The 20,492-nt window shown below is 37.7% G+C and overlaps 1 protein-coding gene across 3 annotated transcripts in view; it reads right to left on the bottom strand.

Moving 5' to 3' along the window:
• The window catches only part of HELZ (helicase with zinc finger), an 84,914-nt gene that overhangs the window by 42,278 nt on the left and 22,144 nt on the right, over positions 1-20,492 (bottom strand). For all 3 annotated transcript variants that reach the window (XM_042025478.1, XM_042025477.1, XM_042025479.1), the window contains exons 4-12: positions 19,837-19,961; positions 17,646-17,702; positions 16,809-16,857; positions 16,314-16,389; positions 13,401-13,599; positions 12,277-12,384; positions 11,676-11,973; positions 8,159-8,426; positions 3,300-3,633 (exon numbers count right to left, since the gene is read on the bottom strand). In XM_042025478.1, the coding sequence (XP_041881412.1) occupies positions 3,300-3,633; positions 8,159-8,426; positions 11,676-11,973; positions 12,277-12,384; positions 13,401-13,599; positions 16,314-16,389; positions 16,809-16,857; positions 17,646-17,702; positions 19,837-19,961 (1,514 nt within the window). The remainder of the gene's footprint in view (positions 1-3,299; positions 3,634-8,158; positions 8,427-11,675; positions 11,974-12,276; positions 12,385-13,400; positions 13,600-16,313; positions 16,390-16,808; positions 16,858-17,645; positions 17,703-19,836; positions 19,962-20,492) is intronic.

Genomic DNA, 20,492 nt, shown 5'->3' with positions numbered 1-20,492 from the left:
AAAGATAAACCCCAAACACTATTTCCAGTCAAACACTGAAATAGAGTAACCTGTCATTTTTGTTCAATTATTATAACTCTCCAAAAGTTCATTTCTAACAATCAGCTGCTTACCAATACATTCTTGGTTTTGGTCTCTCAATTACACGTGTTTTAATGCTAGTAAATAAAAGATATTGCCAACATAGATTCTGGTACAAAGCCAGAAACATCACGGAGAGCACTTAACATTCCCGATTCAATTCAGAATGGACCAATACATAGTGAAAGTAGTTGACACATACACACACTGAAAGGGTAAAGAGAAAAATACAATCTAAATTTGAACAAGGGATAAAAGCAGCTCCTGGGGAAATCATCATAAAAACAGTTCACTCAGATTATCATTTACACATATTTAAATTTGCAATTGTTAATCTCTCCAGAAACAAATGAATCTGATCAGAGCATTATGCTGAAGAACTCCACGTTCACAACACAGAAGCCTTTAGACAAAATTTGACACAGATCTGCACTAATAAAAACCCGCATAAAAACACCAAAAGCTGCTGAAGAATTTCAAGTGACTAATACACATTTTTAGATTTTTTCCAAAGAACTGCTGTCACTATATATTTATGTATTTACTGTGCTACAAGTCTAATAAGCATTTTTGATTAAATGGGAGTAAATCAGTCCCTTTCTGAGATTTACAATAAGTGTGTTACATGTTACAAACAGCAGCCACATTACTGCAACCTGTCTGGAATAGCACCCCTCATTTACCTGGAAATATCAATTATTTTACAATTTCTATGCCCATCTGCACCGAGAAATTTCACAACCACCTTACAGAAGCTGGTTCTGTCCTACCAATTAGGAGATGAGAAGAACAGAAACAGAGCAAAGATGAGCTGAATCTGGTCCGTCCCAACTGAAGGTCCAGCCCCAATGTCCTCCCAGAGAAAAGCCATGGAGGTGTCAGTCATTCCAAATGTAACCCCATGCATGGTCTCAGATCTACTAATTTTCTCCTCTAGCATTCACTGATTCACTGTTAGTCTGCTCTTACTCAATCACACTTTAATCTCTTGGTAATTAGTGCTACCAACCAGAAAGTTGAACAAACACAAAGCAATACTAGAATATACTTTTATAATTTTTTTTGACAACTTAGCAAAAAACCTTAAAAAGTCCTTGTCAGTTAAAAAGGAAGGATGAAAGGAAGGAAAAGAAAAGTGATCCCTTCTCTTTCAAAGCCATATAAACTTCTCCCAGGAACCTTCTCCTATGGAGGAGAATTCCTCATATAGAGGAATAATTTATCCTTCTAGATTTAACTACTTCTTGTACCTGACACTCCTTCATCTGCCTACAAAGCCCCTTCCTACCACAGGCATCACACTGGTGCACCAGTAATGTTTACTACTTGCAGATCTCCTTCAAAAGGCTTTGTAAATTAGCATTTTCTTTTTCCTACTCTTATTTCAGTATTACAGTGTTCATATCATTATGGAGCATGTAAAATCATCACTAGCTTTGCTGTAAATAAACAATGTTTGCTTGTATCCCTGCAGAGTGTAGCCATTAACTTTCCATCTCTGGCAGATATAAAGACATTAAATATTCATCTTGACTATCACATTTTACAGCAAGATGTACAACCATAAGTCTGAAGACAAGGGCAGTAACAAATCTGACAACGTTAAGCATGGAACTCACTGAGGTGTGTGTAACTGCTAGGAAAACTTTTTTTAAATAGGACACATAAAAATTCAAGAATTATTTTTCCCCACCGTGAAGTTTGTGCTACCTAGCCCCTCAGTCCATGCTCTGGCACTCGTCAGGAGTGACAGCACAGCTCATCCTGCCCAAGGGGCAGCTCGAGCTCCTTCCCAAGCTCTGTCCTACCCATCCCTACTAAGTGCTGATTGGTCCCCCAACCACATCCTGCAGATGTTGGGAAAGACTGCCACTCAAATGGCAATGGTCCCAAACTCGTGGTTTGATCTATCTGGGCAAAGTATCTTTGCCCAGACAGACCCCAGGCTGACAAAAGACCACACAATGTAACGAGGGTAATTTAAATGCAGAAAAACTGTGATGCTCATCTGGGTGACACTTTTAACAGCCCCTTCTGGGAGTCCAAGCAAGGTGCCTGGCATTAAATACCTATTATCTACCTGCATTCACCCCTTTCTTAACAGCTTGTGATTTGTTTTGTTTTAAATGCTGCTTGGATGGAATCTAATAGCTCTATTTGCTGTTGCAGAGTACTGAATGAGGCCATCTGGGAAGGAGAGGGACGTAACCTGCTTTAATATACATTCCACAATCAGAAAACAGTGGGAAAGGAAGTTAATCCATTGCCAGGTTCACAGAGCAAGACACAGAACAGAGGAACCACTCCAAAAATAAAAGAGTGGCAGCAGCCACGGTGCTTTAAAGTTCACTCCACCCCACCTTTATGAATGGTTTACTTGATAAAAGCAGAATTGTGTATTTATTAGAGTTTAACCAGAACAGCACGTGAACAAGGCACCACCAAGTTTCTGTGACTAATTATAAGAGAAAAAGGAAAGAAACCACCCAACTTATCCAAAATCCACCGAAATCAAAGCAGTTATCAGTGTTTGAGAATCACATACAGAATATCAACTCTACTGAAGAGAGCAGCAAAATCTCCAGCACCTTTAACAAAAACTCCGTACATCCAAATTACAACCTCCTCAGTTCTAACCTGAGGATCGCTTTCCAAAATTTCAATTAATACTTCATCATAAAAAATTTCCTCACAATTAAAATTCATTCAAATATAGGTAATGCTTTAAGAATCTGACCACCAGTTCAATGACACATGTATGAAGTACTAAATGATTTTACAAACAACTTTAGGACCTGATTTCTAATGCAGAATAGATCTGCTGCCTCAGGCCAAGATTTGTAAGACACTCAAGGGAAAATTAGCCAGTTCCTGGAGCCCCAGCTCATTTGGCATTCCAGTCAAGTTTCCAATAGAATCAATTAGTAAGTTTAATTATCGTTTTAAGAAAACAAACACAAAACCAAGAGCTCAGAACAACATAAGTCTTCCCAGACCAATTACTGATGTTAAATTAAGACATTAGAATTCTTGCATATGTTTCCCCCAAACAAAATAAATGGGAAGAGATAAACCTTTGGTGAAAATGCATTCATTCCAGGCAACTCCAGAGACATTAATCTGAGGTTATTTCTGTTTGGTAACAAGATCAACTATGGAGCCAAAGCAAACACAAGGCAAAGAGTTCTGACACCACAACCACCTCCACCCAGACCTACCTGCATTTCACAATCGGCCCGGAGATTCAGCTCCTCACAGCACTCCCTGGATACCCTCAAGAAGATATAATCCTTTGTCTTCTCCTCGATAGCCGCTTCATAAACCTTCTCTTTGGTTCCTTGGGTCTGTGCTGACTTTTCTTTAGTGACAGGCAATAAATAAACAGCATTGACTTTGGTCATCACCAGCCGTCCAGCCAAAGTGTCTTCAGAAAGCGTCTCAGTGAGCTTAAAGCGGCCAAAAAGTTGTCCATTTTGGGCGTATTTTGCACCTCCAGAAACACCAGTGAGCATGAAGCTTGCTACAATCTGCAACTGCACTTTTATGTTGAACCTAAGTGAGAAAGCATCGAGTCAGTGTGCAAAAATGCTCTCAAGATTCTGATATTTCAGGCGTTCAGAGTGAAGATTCACTTCATTAATTAATCTTTAAGTATAAACAAGTACGGTCAAACTGACCCTTCGTAAGTATGCAGCTGTCAAATATCCACACTTTTTCCTTTTTACTGTAGCCCATAAAGTATGTATTTAAAAGGATGAAGTTTTAAAAAAGAACCCTCACAAGAGAGAAACAAATACTAGATACCAAAAAAAGCTTAGTGTGAATAAATTACATGTCCCAAAGCAGTAAAAATTTCTATTTAAATAGTCTGTAATCTTATGCTAGGTATGCAAGGAGAGACAGGCAGGCAAAGAACAGAGCAAGATTCCTATTTATCCCATCTGTATCTTCCAGGCTGCACACCAAAGAGGGCAATCTCCATCTTAAAAGGTAAATGGTATTATATCTATAATTCAGAGGGATTGATTAAAATGTGTTGAAACAAATCAGATTGTAGGCATTAAAATGATATAATTTTATTTGAAATGAGGGGCACCACAGGTTCAGCCCTATAAACCATCTATCCACAGAACTCCTATTAGCAGCAGCTTCCTCCTGTAATCAGTGATGTAACAAATTCATCCTTTGCAGTTATCATTTTCCAGAAGTCACATGCACAACACATTAAAGTGACTTATTATCACACTTTATTGACCTCTCACCAATACAAAGTAATCTCGTCTTAGTGTGTTGGGGTTTTTTAAACAGATTGCTTCAACCTGGTTTTAAAAGAACAAAGGAGGAAAAAAGTCTGACACAGTAACAATATTCAGTTCTTTTCTCATCAGCAAGTTTTTCCTAAATTTGCAACAAATTACAGAAAAAAAGTAAAACCCATTCACAAATGAAATAAAAACTCTTGGGAAAATACATTTTTTTCTTGTAATACTTTTCATACTCATACTGGTTTTATTTGATCTGTTCTTCTTATAATTTCTATTTTAACCTAATAAACTGGTAATTGATCATTTAAGCCCTGCAGTATCAATAATCATAAGCCTCTAACAATAAAATCCAACATTTTGGCTTGCTTGGTAATTAAACATCTACCAAACCAATCAAATACATTTTTTCAGATCTGGCAAATCACGAATCTTGCACAAAAACTGCAAGTTTGCCCCCATGTGGTAACAGGTGCTTCTTTACAGAATATGGGCATTGTCAGAGCCGAATTTCCCAGTCCTCCACTCTCCAAAAGCAAGGGAAGTTTTCTTGCCTAAGAGGGATCTGTTTGGTCCATCACTGACCACAAATGTTACTGCACAAGCTACAGTGAAAGCATTCACCCAATCTTTCCCATTTCCACATGGGCCAATAAAAAATCCATAACAAAAAACAAGCTTTCTCCTATTCAAGTGCTGCACTATTCCAAAGAAGCTATCAGCAAGTCAGCAACATCTGAAACAGGTCATATCTCCTTGTTAAAATACCATATAAAACATTTAACTGAGAAACAAGGGCTGGGAATTCTTACTGAGATACAATCCTTTGCTATTGTGAATTTATTTTGCTGAAACTTCCCTGAAGTTGATTCCTATGCTGCTGAATATGTATCAGCTGAAATTCAGATTTATAAAAACATGCTGCAAAACAGTTTTACTGCATTTCTGAGATAACGCACAGGTTAGTGTTTTCATAAATGACTGAACTGCATCTGCTGCACTAAAGGGAATCTCAAGTTTAGATTATCAAGCAATTTCCATTGAGCAAGCTGACACCTTCTGGCAAGCTACAAAACTACAGAATCCTCTCAGGATTTGATTTTTAAAAAATCAGAAGTTGCTTCTTTCATCCATTTCTCACCCTTGCTTTGCAGGGTTAGACAAAATAAGGTTTTCAGTCAGGCTTATAAAAAACAAACAAAAAAAATCTTTTATTTCTTCCTAAGCACTGCAAATGCCAACCTACCTGCAGTGTTTGTGAAGCAGCTATAAGAAAATCTGTTGTTCATATTTAAAACCACAGAATAATTATGAAGAATGACTTCATAAATCATTAATCATCCAGTACCAATGCAAAAAATAAATTCCCCAAAGGCAAATAAACCCATCCTGGCCAAAGCCCCAGGTGCCACTTTGCAAAAGCACATTCAGCACATTTGTTCCGACACCGACACCTGCAGGGATCAGGGTCTGCAGTGGGACACCTGCCTGGGGAGTGATCAATGGAAGACACAGTAATGACAAAAGCAAATTTATTTTCCATCAGAGCCAGCATTTGACACATTCACAGCCTTGAGGATAAATCTGCTCTGTAATTCTGGGCGCACGGAAGGAGCTGTCTGTCACCTCACACACTTAAATGTTCATACAAGAAAATGTTCTAGTCACTCTAGCAAGTATATATTGCTTTTCTCTTCAATATGCAAGAGAGAAAGGAAGAGTTTTAAAACCATGAACAGATATTAACACTCTCCAAAACCAAACTACTATCAAGATTGGAACACTGCTTTGCTTTTCCTCAAAAACAGTGTGTTTGTACTTGGAAATTCAACAGCAGTGACTCCCTTATTAGTCTATTTTGTGATACTCATGTGTAGCAACTTGTATAAATGCCTCTTGAAATAGTAAAATAAACAAGATTTAAAAGTAAGGTTCTCTTGAGACTATCCAGAACTCCCTTATAACTGAATTCAAGACACTTAAGAGCCACTGCAACTTTCACCCAATACTGTCCAGTTCCACTCAGGTTATTCCACATAAAGTCTGTAACAGCACTTTCCTAGAAAGTGGGAAATCATCAACATTCTGAAAAACCAAGGATCCACTTCAATCTGAGCTGCAGACACTCGTGTTACTCCAGTGTTGTCAGAAGAGACCACGCTGACAATCCTACTCCTTTTACAATGTACATTCACAAACCCTTTTAAAAGTGCAACAGCTCATCAACAGTCACTCATGGCACCACTTCAGAGGTGTTAGAACCCACTTGCATCTGGATTTCTCAGCCCATTTTTAGGCTTGCAACCCTGACACTTCACTAGAGAATACCAAGTGTGTGATCTTAGCCACAGAGGAGTGAAACGTCTGCTGGTTTGAGCCTTGTTGCAATGAAGTGGGTTAGCTACAAGATCAAAAGAATATTTCTGTCATCAACACTATCAAAACAGAAGATTTCAAGAACATTATTAACACTTACTTATAACTTATCAAGCAATAAATTACTGCTGCACCAAATAGTCCAAAGGGGAAGCATTACATACAGGATACAATTATTTTTCTTTCATTTCTCCAGGTTTACTGCTCTTTGGTTTCCTATGAGGCATGAGAGTGCAAATCTCCAGGTGAAAATCCACTCGGTAAAAATACTGCTCATGTTTTGATGATATTTCATAATATTTACTTTAAATCCACTTTTTTCTCAAAAGGCCTTAGAAGAGTCAACCTGTTTATAAATACGCATGACGGAGAATATTTCTGTACGCTGGAAACAGTGTTCAAGCATGATTCCTCCATATGTTAGACTCCAGCTCAAGAGCAGAGTGCAGCAGTGATAAAAGATAAGAAACAGTTCAAATACTGCCCTTCAGCTGCAATTTAAAAAATAAATTGAACCATTTTTCTGGTTTAAAAGCATTAAAAATACAAGACTCATAGTATTTTTTTTTCTAAGTTCTAGAGGGTTGGTTCAATTGAACCTCTATAGCTCCAGGAACAGTTCTTCATCTTAAAAAAGACTTCCTGATTTGGAACTTTCAGTAATTGATAGAACTGAATTTGCTACCAAATTAGGCTAAAAGGATGTTGTATCTTTTAGACTTTCCATTCTGAGCAGTGCCAACACTTTAAAACTCTTTACTACCACATGAATGCAGGAAAAATTTTTGATCACGAATATTAAACTACAGAAAAAAAGTCCACGTGAAGGTCTGTAAGTGGGAATTTCACATCTTCTTCCTAAATCCATATTTTTCAAGCATCTACACCAGTTGGGTAATATGTACGTAACACCTAAAGACACAACAAACCAAACAATGTATATTATATGCCTTTTATTAGGAACTTTTATTCAGAAACTGGGTGTCAACCTATTTAGGAAATAAATAAAAGTCAGCTGCCACATCATCACAAGATCAGTCTGATCCACCCGCAATTCAACTCTTTATACAAAGATTTTACATATTCCTTTTCTATAACCTACTTTCACACAGGAACAAAAACATAACTATTATTAATATATTTTTGTACAGACGGACAAAAAACTAGAAACAAAAATAATTAACAAAACCATGTACAACAGCTGCTTAGTGCCTGCAACTGTAAGCACAGACTGATACACAGTTTGTTTTCAATGAAGTAGCAGTAATTTATATTTGTCAAGTGCTAGTGACCTTTACCAAACAGTACTATTCCCTGCTTTGTTCAGGTTCAGTTCAAAGAAACAGGAAGCCTCAGTATCTTAAAGAAGCAGGTAGGTTTAACGAAAAAAGCTGTCACCCCCATTTTAATAGGAATATTTTTATAAAGGAATCACTTACTTGCTAACTTCCTTATACTGTGCTATTTCCTCAATATAAAGGAGGTCATGGAGCCGTGACTGATAGTTGGTCTTGGTCAATGATTTGTCCAGGACAGATTGTGTGAACAGCTGGTCAGCAGACAGAGGGATTTGGTATCTGGTGAGAAGGCTCTTCTCCAATTCAGTAGTTTCATTAGGCTCAAACTCTACAATAGTCTTAGATGTGGAATCCCAGCGCTTGGCTGTGGTCAGGAGCTGTTGCCGTGCGTGCATCAGGTATTCAAGGTCTGCATGGACAGACAGAACAGGGAAGGTGTGGTTTGTTTTTACAAACCCCAGGTGGTTTGGTTTGATTTCAAAAAAAAAAAAAACAAAACAATCCAACAAAACCCACTAGTAAAACCAATCTCCTGAAAAACAATGAACTAAACACAGGCAGGAGTCTCCTCTGCCCACAGCACCTTTAGGAAGTCATTGCTGGTACTTACCATCCCTACTTTTCAGGTGTGCACAGAGAGCAAGCAGGCTCTCCAAGAGTAACAGAAAATAAAACATTCTATAGATAGCAAATAGAATTAATAAAGACAAGCAAAGAAAGCACTTTTAACAATCACCAACAGCTTTGAAGGACTTGGCACCACAATACACTTTAAAACTCAACTGCAACATCCCCTCATTTCGAAAACATTAAATAGTGAGGAACCCTAAAACATATATTATAAAATTTAGAAGGTCATCAAAACAAGTCGATAAACCAGCTGGTAAGGAATCATCGCATTTGCAACACTGTGAAAGCCTTTTAAAAAATTCTCCAGCCCCCGAATCTGTGTGTGGTGCAGACAGTTACATAAAGTAGCTAAAGCTACTTTACTAAGCAGAACTTAGGAAATGTAACCTAAGATGATATAACATTAGAAAATTAAAAGGAAATTAATTTTTCAGTATATCCTGATTTCAGGGACCACATAGCTTAGATGAGAAGACCAAGCACTTGTCTACAGCCACCTAAAATATACCCATTAATACCACAAAACCACTATGACAACAGTGAATCAGTTAACAGAATTGCAGTTAAATTGCAGAGCTGAAAATATTTGGCATTTATAGTCAAGCTATGCTACATTAATATATAATCTCTGAGTAAGATTTAACATAGGTATCCAGGATATCACACCAACGCTGAAAATGTGCAAAAAAGACATTTTCAAATTCAAATTAAATGCTTAACATCATCTTGACTGTCTTTAGACTAAATAAGAAAAAAAACCCAGCATTTTAGCAGAAGAAATCTCCATTCGGCTTGACTATGACTACAGGAACATGGCTTGTGTTACTCACTGATCTCATGTGTTCACTAAGAAGACACATTTAAATATATCCCTCAAGCCTGAACCATACCAGTCGCTACAGTTGTATGGCAAGAAAAAGTCCAGGTTTATGTGGTTTGTGTGTCTGAAATAACATCGCCACAAATGAAGCTTTCTCTGGTACAAATCACACCTCAGATGCCAAAAGCTCAGTAATTATGCTGGGACTGACTCCTTGCTTAAGCCATTTAATTCGCAGCACTGGAGAGGCTCTCCCTGGAAGCCTGACATAAACAGTTCCTGGCACAGATTGCACACACACAGTGACACTTTCTTAAAGAGCAGTTAGTACATAATCAGTGCACAGAAGACTTTGTACAGCTCCCTTTTTCTGCTGTAAATAAAGATTTCAAAATGCAGAATGCAGGCTCCTCCATTAAAATACTTTAATGTTGACCTTTCATTCCCGCCTTAACATCCAGACAGGGCCCTGAATTACATGCAAATGTAGAAACATCGGGCATCTTTCTGTTAGAAAAGCACTTCCACAATATCTCAATCTATATATACCAAAAAGTAAAAGAAACAATGGAACTGGACACAGATTCAATGCAGTTATCCCTTTCCCTTTCCTATTACACACCTCTTAGATTACACAGCAAAAAGCCCAGGATTCTGTACTTAAAATTATCTGTAAAACTCTTAACACCTTTCCATCGGAAATAAGTATTAGTGATGACCTGCCTGAAGACTTCAGTGTCCCTGTGCACACAGACAGGCAATATGTGGAAGGAACAGCAGTACCTAATGCCGGGGACTGCTACCTCCACTTCATCCATCACCTTCATGTGGAATTCAATTGGCTGTTCCTGGGATCCCTGTGGTTAGGACTTGGTTTAAGGCACCAGACCACAGATTGGTTTGACAGGAACTCTGACTCTGCAAGTAAGTCATGGCTTGGTTCCCTTGGTCTTACCCAGGTTTACAAGGCAGTGTCTGTTCTCCACAGGCTCAGTGGCTTAGGCAGCCTGTGATTACCCACATGCTCCACGGAGATCACAGAATAGCTCCCAAACAGACCTTGCTTCCAAGATGCCTCTCCCTGGCAATGCCATACCCTCTATTTCCCGAGATGTTCCACTATGCACAGTCCCCTGCTCCTGGCTGCAAGTGCTTGGGTCATCTCAAAAGATCAGTTCATGATCTTTGGTATTTGCTATTTACAGCTTCGTTCTGTGAATGTTGCAAATGTTAATGTTATATCAAAATACAGGTCAGGAATAGAGAACTGCTGTTTTCTCAGCTTCATCTTTTTTCCTTCCTTTTCCCTTTTGTTCTTCTTTCTGCTTAAATCCCAGCACTGTAATTCTGTTTTGCTGGTGTTTTTATCTCTCAAGTTTTCACTAAAAATTAAGATCCTGTATCCCACCCTATGGTTTACTGCCAAGTGATACAGTGACCTATATTTATCTCTTACACCACAAATCAAAGTCCTTCCTTCTTTTTTTGCACCTCTTCGAACATCTTTCCATTTTCTGGCATTTTTCTCGTACTGGAGTTATTTCAAGTTTGAACTGAGAGACATAGGTCAGTTTAATAAATAGATTAAACACTTAGAGTAACTTGTAGCTCATTTTTTTACTTGAAAATACAAATATAATTACACTTCCTTTACATTTTCAAAATTCATGTCAACAGCAAATTACTGAGTTACGACCCTATACTCAGTCTCTTGCCTATGACAATCCGAGTCAGATATTGCAAGAGGAGAAAAAAATACAAACCAACTTCTCAGATAATCTGTTTTAATTACTGGGTTTATTACCCCATGTATTCTTATACAGAAACACTTCATTTCTCTAACGACCTTTTCTGACATATTTAATGTCCTCATCAATATACGAATGTTTATAAAAACATAAACATGTTTTTATAAAGGCAGAAGTTGCAGTACTGCACTCAGACACATACCAAACTAGAAAATCCCAGCATTTTAATAATACTTAGGAACCATATTTAACACAGAGTAAGTCATATTCCAATTATCTGCCTGATTTAGATCCTCTGAAGCTTTTGCCCACTATTTATATTCATATCTATGAAGAACATAACATACAGTACGAAACATTCACGAGCTGTTGACAGAGTTCTGCCCAAAACTGAAAAGGAAAGAGATGGCATGAAAGATCTCCACTATTCAAAAAAAAAAAAAAAGTTTTAATACATTACCTTCAGTTGAAGCAGCATCAATCATCACTCGTTGCATGAGGACTGGTTCCAATCCAAAGTCAAACACCACAGTTTGGCGAAAAGTCCCAAAGATTTCTGTGTTAAAGGCTATACTGACTTTGTATATATAATGATCTATTCCATTCTGGACCATCTTTCCTCCTATCCATTCCTGACAGTTTTCTGGAACTTCTTGTGATACCTGGGTAGTGCTGTCTCCAGCAGATATTGCAACGATACTAAAGTGTGGTCGATGGGCATCATAAAGCAGTGCCACTCGATACAACATTCTTGCAGGCTGGAAAAGAAATGCAAAGGTTGAAATACAGAAATTATTCCAGGAATAACTTCATTTGCAATCAGATAAAGAGGGTTAATAAGAACTACCAGTTTCTCAGAGCAGATACAGGTTCTGCCTGATTTCCAGAAATCTGGACAGTTGGTACATAATCACCAGAGCTGCTTGGAAAAGAAAAGAGAAGGGATGGTGCTATGAAGTTTCTCTACGTTAAGAATGATGCAACTGAAATCTTAATTGCAAAAGGTTATGGGTTGCATTCTAGTTATTACTGACTCACTTTTAAAAAATAAGTAGTCCTACCTTACATGTGAGAGCAAATGTCCATGTCTGGTGAGACTTTTTGGTGGTGACAGTTACTGACAGCTCAGGATTATGTTCTACTCTCACTCCTTCTACATATTCACTAAGCTAGATTAAAAGAAAAGGAAGATAACATTAAACTTCTACAGGCAGTATCAAAACACAAACATTCAGGAAAAGGTAGCATTTTTTCAATAGAAAAAGGAAAGAATGGTTTCGCAGATCATGCAGGATTGATGCAAGTCCCACTCAGGAATTAACGTAAATACGCGCTAATGCAGAGACAAGCAAGCTGAATCTACCAGATCAGTCTGTGTAAGTGCAGAACAGAACCATTTAGGGACAATTAACCACAAGACTTGATTTTCAATAATGAACTTAATTGTAAATTTTTGAAGTAGAACAAGATTTCATTTGGAAAAAAGGATCTGTGATACAATGAGGCCCAGAAGACCCCAGATCTCACTAACATCAATGAGACTACTGAGACAACAGGAAACGAGAACCAGGCTTTCTACTCATCAATGCATTTTGCATAAAGTCCACTTTTCCCAGATTTTAATCAACAATAGATGGACCAAAAATTCCTTAGGGTCAGTGGTAAGTAGAGCTGGTCGAATGCCAAAAAAATATTTCTTCTAATTCCAAAGAGCTGCTAACTTTGATCATATCCATACCCCCCACTCCTTGGTACTCAAACACTTTTGAGTATTTGGGGGATTGGCTGTTCTTCACACCAGTGCCTTGCAGCTGCAGGCAAAGAAAGGGAGCCACACACAAGTAAGAGTATTCCCCACTAAGTTGTGAAAGCTGCACCATTTATTGTTGTCCAGTTTAAAAAGTTCTGCCATCTAGTCAGGGAACAGGAACAATACCATGGGACTTGCCTGATCCATCCTACACTGGGAATAGTGAATATGCAAAATGAACAAGCTGTGATTAACCCACAAATCAGCCCAAGTCTCTTTGCAAAAACACCTAGGGCAGGATGGAAAGGAGAGCAAATGGGTTGGACAATTTCTTGGTGAGGAGTGATTCGACCAGCTCTGATAGTCAGGGCCAAAAACAGGCTCATCTGTTAGTTTTAAATAGGAGCACATACGGAAGCAGTATATTTTCCTTACCACTTTCTCAGGAGATAACGAATTCATCCATTTCTCAATCAAGGTTTCCATATAACTGCCCGAACACTGTTTGTTTTCCTTTTGCTGTTTTAATCTGATCAAGCGGGAAGCATATCGTTTTTGCCATTCTGTGAGCTCTTCCTGGGAATGTGCTGAAGTACACTGGGCACCATACCTACAGATCCCTTGCTCTAAAAATCTACATGAAATAGGAAAAACGATTATGCCTTGAACTTCTCAGCCTCCAATTAGAAAAAAAAATAAAATAAATTTATCAAAATTTTACTTGTAAAGCCAGAAGGACCATTCTTTAAGTTTCTCTCACAGAACTAAAGGCAGTTTAGTCCATGTGAACTAATTTGGAGATATATATATTTATACAGCATTTTCTAAGAGAGACAGCAGCTTCTCTTATTGCAAAGCCCAGGAAAGTATATCAAATTTCTTAGAAACATAGGGGGACAAAAGTCTTAAGAAATTTCCAGCTTTAAAGAAAACAGAATCAAGTGTTTGAACAGCAATTAACAAAAGGAGATCACAGAGCATCCCTGAAATGACTAGGCACTGTATTAATATGCATCAGCTCCCTGTTAATCAAGGGCAAAGGAAAGATGTAGCATAATTTCTTCCAGTGATTACATTTTTAGCTGATAAATACTCATTCAGCAGTTTTTCCTGGAGCAACAGTGACATCACATGGTCCCTTCTACTAAACACACCTACACATAAACCTCTAGGAAAAGGGTTAATCCTCTTCTTTGGAAAGGGTATTAGTCTAAAAGGATCCATTCTTGAAGACACTAAGAATTTCTTAAAGAAATACATTTTCCATTTAGTGGCATGTGTTGATGCATCAAATTAATGCTGTTCCAAAGGCCTGGATACAACTGAAGCATTCTAGTCCTCAGGATATACTGCAAGTCTGGGCAAATGCCTGTATAACTTGGGAACTATTTTTATAATTTAACTTTGTATTAAAATTATAAACCACAAGGCAGTAGATGCACCTCCATTATTCTTCAAAACTGAAGCACTTTAAAAATAGATGACAAAATGAAAATGAAATAGAGGGATAGGCTTAAGTTCTGAAGGTACCAAGAAAGCATTGGATATACAGAATAAAATTAGACCAGGAGACTGTTTTGTTTGTTTGTTTTGCAAAAGGAGACTATAAAAAGTTAATGCAAACATCACATTTTTTTATTTCCACAGTACATGTGTTATACAATGTGAATTAAACTGTGAACTTTGAGCTATGAGACAAAACCAAGCCACACCTGACTGACATGAAAACCTTGCAGCACAAATACCTGCATATCTAGGTCACACTTGCATCAGTGGTTATAATTTGATTTAGCATACACTTTTCCTTTAAGAAATGTATTTTAAAGTTTGCATGCCCAAACTGTAAACAAAATAAACATGATATATAACACCATATTACTAAAGGCCTTCTCAAGCTATGTTTCTTGATATATTTGAAATTAAAATGTTTTTCCTGGCAGTCCATTTCAGTACTTTTACTGTCAATTTTCCAAGTCACCACTGCATTAGAATGCTAAAGTACAATTATGATTTTCACGGCCTAAAGTAAATGGAGTGCAAGCATATAAAATTGCTGACCTGTTCTTATAACCTACATAACAGATGTAAAATCAAGTGGGCTTCCTTTTGATTATTTAATAGGAAAGCATATTACTTCAGAATTTGTCACCATTATACAGGTTTTCCAAGATCCCATTGTTCGTATTTTTAACACTTTTTTTTTTTCCCTCAATTCTACCTTCTTATTTAATACCTCCTGCAATTCCACAGCTTCATTATCTAGAATAAATATGCTGCACTCCTACTGCTTTACGGTACACAGGGGAAAAATAAACCAGAACTTCAAAAATTCATATTCAGTACCTGCAACTGTCTCCTCATAAGGAACTAAAATCTTTAGTCTCTGGTCAGAATGATGCTGTTCAGAGGGATTTGCTCAGTAAGGCACATCCTTCTCACTGGAACGGTTAACAGTGAGCATAAAGCTCATTATAGCTTTAGTGGAAAAATGTTTCAGAGCAGTGGTTGGAAACATGGGATAGATGTTACTCAACAAAAGATCACCACAAGCTAAAAACTGTAAATATCTGTTTTTTTTAAATTGCTGATTAAGCACCAGACATGATTAAGAGTCAAGAAAAGTTGCCAAGATTTAGCATCTCTAGAAAATCATGCCAGAAGTAGCTCAAAATCAGCAATTCAGTCATTTCATTTAAAAAGCAGGTCAGAACTTTTGAAAATAATTTGCATTTGTTACATAAATGGCAGAAGCAAGTGCATAATGATGGTTCCTCCCCATATATATTAATACAGTTTTATGTAGAGCAATCACAATTAACAACACTAAGTACAGGCATTATTGACCAGAAGACTGGAAAAGACAAGGAAAAACACCAATGCAAGCCACTGGATCTTCTCTGTGTATTTGAGTTTATGCAAAAGGACAAATAATGAGATCTGAGGGAAATTCTACTTTTTTTGTTTAATCTGAAGACAAAGCCCATTCATCTGAAGGCAGCACCATAACCTCACTGCGCTTCAGTGTGCTTACACTGCTGCTTGGGGAAATTTTCACACCTCTGAAATCCGAATTAGAAAAGGTAGGGGAGAAAGACAGATGCTGACCTGTCACTAGAAAAATGCCCCTCAAACAACTATATTATGAAAACTGAGTTTTATAGTGATTCCATTCTATAAACTGAAGTGCTCTTGGATAAACTGACCCTCCCAAAAATCTGTGAACAGGTCAACTCCTGTTCTAACAAGTACCTTCGCTTTCCTGGCCCCTTAATCATTCTGTCAGCAGGTAAATAAAAGAGGAACCATTCTGCTCCCTTGGAGGAGCTTAACATGAAGCACAGAGTTTACCTTTTACAGAGTGTGTATTCCTCACTGCTCGTGACGCCCCTGGGAGGGGGGCGGAAGTGCCAACTGTCCCGGGACCCTGCCGAGACACAACCAGGGTTAATTCTCAATTGCCAAGAGTTTTCCAGTCAGACACCAACTGCTCAGGGATCCATATCTCTAATCATCAACCCAAGGTGTAGCTGGACACAAGCAAAATTATCCCTTCCAGAATTGATTTACAATCCCTAACAAACTCATTTAGAGCACAGGTTGTGAAGGCAAGTTTCAAACCATCTCCAGAACGGAACAGGCCCTGATAGAGCCTCCTGGTCAATAAACAGAAACTTCTGCCTCCAAATGCAGACACCACTGAGATAATTCTACCTCAGACAGTAGGGCTCATCACAACAGTCAAGCCCCTTTTTTGCTTTTTGCCTGCAATGCAGCACTGAGCATTCAGCAGGATCCAAGTCTTCTCACTAGGAAATTATGTAGCTTTAAAATTGAGTTACATACCTTCATCTAAATCTTCTACATGATATCCTGATGGTACTTTACCAGCTGCCTAAAATTACATAAAAAAGCCCACAGTTATAAAGGAACACAAAACAATTTCATCAACAGGAACTGCTGTCAAAGTGGGTTTTAGAACAACTATTACAAAAATATCACTCATAAGTTGAAATTACTTCCAGTCATAAACCCTGCTGATAACAGGGATTCTGATGAATTTTGACGGGAACACAAAGTCAACTGGTTAGAAGAAAATGTTAGAGATTTTTACAAGACCAAACTCCATCCTGTGATCAACTTAATGTGGACTGCAGTGAATTTCTAAAACACCAAAAACTAAACTGCATTAGTAAGTCCTTCAGCTTTCAATCTACATCAAAAATAAAGCTTAAATAAATGACTAAGCATAAGGAAAAAAAAGAGAGGGGACAATTTAATCAGCAGACAGGAGAGTCTGATGTCCAGTACAAAAAAAAAGGTGATTAAGAAGGTATTTATATTGTTTAAAAAATTCTGAAGTCATGTTTATTACTTCAGACCAATTTCCAACAGAGAAAAACATAATAAATAAATAAATAAATAAAGCATATCTAAATGCTTGGAATTCTTTCTACTTTCTATTTCGAGAATAAACAACCTATTAGCATCATTTTTTATTTTCTCATACGTCCTGCAAGACATTGTTGGGTAAAGACCAACACACCAGCAGAAACAATAATGTTTGAACCAGTCTGTTCTCAGCCTGGATCTGAGCCTGGATCTCCTGGGACACGTGGAAAGCAGCCCTTCAGCTGCTTCAGGTACTGCTCGTTATTTTCCCAATAATATCCTCATTATTACCTCTGTTTCAGCAAGAAGTGTTTTCAGTCGTGTCAGATCTTTAGTTACCATCCCATTCTGGGGGCAGAAAGAATATTAATTAATGAACACCATTACATGCATTAAACCACAGCAAGCAACTCCATTGCCCCCTCAACACCAAGAGAAAGGAAAGAATGAAAAGTCGAGTTTGACTTACAACACCAATTTTAAATGACACTAAATAAAACTGAGTAAACATTATGGTGAAAGAGTGAATTCTACACTGGCCAAAACCAGCACTAGACTTACAGCAAGTATCCATACAGGACAATTCAGGAAAGTACCATATTAAGAAGAACTTGAGGAAAAAATTATACCATGGTTACTGCAACACTTCAGCTCTGAAGAATTAATATAACAATCTTTCACTGCTGTTGGAGTGATGGATTCATTTCTTTTTAAGGATCTGCTTCACAGATCACTAATTTCTGCAGCTCCATAACTCTTCCTGCTCTGATGTAGACTGTGTAATTTTTGGAGTTTTCCCTCAAAAGTAAAGATTAGCCATGTAACTAACTGCATAGTCAAGTACAACTGAAGTAAAAATCTTTCAAAATTGAATTTATGTGAAATACATAGCTATTCGCAACAATTTCACACTCTTTTAAGTCAAAACTTTGATTAAAGGAACCCAGACCTATGGGGTTTGTTTCTATAATCTCTTGCAGAAATTTAATTAAGTGCTCCTACATTTGTTAGATTTCTCCATGTTCTGACTGTGCTACTGAGCAGCAGAAATTACTCTTTGCTGAAAACTTACACACTTAACAATCCTCACACTCAGGCTTTTTCCAAAATGATTTTTCACTTTTGCAGCAGAAGGCTGAAAATTGAACTTGTTGAGCTTAAATGTATTAGAGCAAAAAATGTTACCAAGAATCATTCTCTTAAGCCACTGGGGAGGAAACTGGATGGATTCCAACTCTTCAATAAATTCATTCCAAAACTTTGTTTCACTTCTTCTTTCAAACAATGGCACAAGTCAGAAAATCAGCTGCTGATTTTAATATTCCTACTGAAAACAACTGTGTCTAACAACCTAAAGCTTGTAAAAACCTCTCAAACTCTGCTTTGGGATGACACTCTGGAACTCTATACAAAGGTACCTTTATTTGCACAACAGCAGCTCAAAACAAGGGCACTCTACATTCCCTGCAATAAGGCTATTTTACTAATTTTTCCTGAAGGCAAGTTTCCTTCAACCTCACCAGGAATTTTTCAATGAAACATTTTTTCATTAGAAAACAGCTAAACAAAGAAAAAAAACCCTTTCTTTATGTAAAAATAGCCAATGGCCGGGGGGAAGGGAATTCAGGATACAGCCCAGACAGACAAACAGAACTCTCATAAATAACCTACTGATTCAGTTAAGCACCAAGATATGGGAGACAGGATCCAATCTCAGGGTAAGAGGTTCTCCTGCAAGTTTCTGATGTCACACGTTCCCCTCAGTCTGACCAAGCTATGACCATGTTTCTGTTTATTAAGGCCAGCAGTTCATGATGATGAACTTCCTATTTAATCCAGATAACAGAAATTAAAGAGACGCTATTTTTTAGACTCACATATGTCCCTAATTTTCCCCATATGAGTAGTCACATAGGAGTCAGAAGTTACTTACACATCTGGGGTTAAAAGCGTCTTTACAAGTTTTAACAGTTCAAGGGTAAAATAGAAGCTTTGAACTCAGACCTCTACCTTCGTCTTGAAATGCAAAGCTTTTGTTCTTTTCCTGAAAAGCTTTTTATGCTGTCTTACAACTTATCATGGGCCAGTTATTTGAAAGTCCAATCAATAATTTTTCTGCTTTAATGGACAGAATTCCAGAAGTCCATGCAAAATGGGGTCAGGTAAAATTTAGAATAAGCAAGCAAAAGTTTGAGATTTGTATTATTCTCGTCAATCACACAAATATGCAAATTTATTTTACATTCCCTGATGATTCCGGGCCAACAATGAAAAAACTTTTCAAAATCCTAACAACTCTGAAACACTGGTTATGCAAGAACCTGGCATCCTGATGACATATGTGTGCCCATATATTTATCTTTTCCACACAAATAATTTTTGTTGCAACCTGCCAATGAAACGTATGTTTGGAAGTTTGTTATTAAACAGATTTTTTAAAACTGTTTTTTTAAATCATGTAGATTGCAGCAAACCCACTTACCAGTGATTCCCCCATCAGTGATTTGGAAAGAACATTAGACACAATTTGCAGCTTCCCTTTGAGATGCATGCAGCAGAGCACTGCCCGGAGAGATCCATCGCCCTTGGCCAGCCCCTCTCCCAGCACTGCAACACAAATCAGCTACCATTATCCTCAGCACACCAAACATTTAAGTCATACATACAGTTTTCCTTCAGCCTTAACAAGAGAACAAAGTCTGAGGCTCAGGTTGAATCCAGGGCTTCTTGGATGTAAATTAAGTATCATGTGGTGTTGTCTAATATTAACTTGAAGCTTGTCTCCCACCATCTAATAAATGCTGCACATGAGCTCAAAAAAGGTTGTCATGTTTGCATGCTAAAATAGACATAAATTAAATATGGGAAGGGTAAATTCAAATATCTGACACAGACACAAAGGACCTCCTCTCACAGAAAGAGTAAAAAAAGAAATAGCAACCAACAACCTCTCAGTAACACAAACATGCTTAGGAAGATCCATTCATGCTCACAAAATGCATGCCCTGTCATTTCCAAAAATAGCCAACCTCCTCATGGGCAATTCCTGCTCCTTTAAAAGGGCTTTTATTCACTTATGCTGCAAAGTGTGGCATATAGGAACGACTGTCTGAGCCCAGAAATTTACAGGCTCCATGT

The sequence above is a fragment of the Corvus kubaryi genome, unplaced genomic scaffold, assembly GCF_017639235.1.
Source record: "Corvus kubaryi isolate FWS band 111438036 unplaced genomic scaffold, C.kubaryi_AGA036_p1.0 37272, whole genome shotgun sequence".
Lineage (NCBI taxonomy): Eukaryota > Metazoa > Chordata > Aves > Passeriformes > Corvidae > Corvus > Corvus kubaryi.
This window is presented reverse-complemented; position numbering and strand designations above follow the sequence as displayed.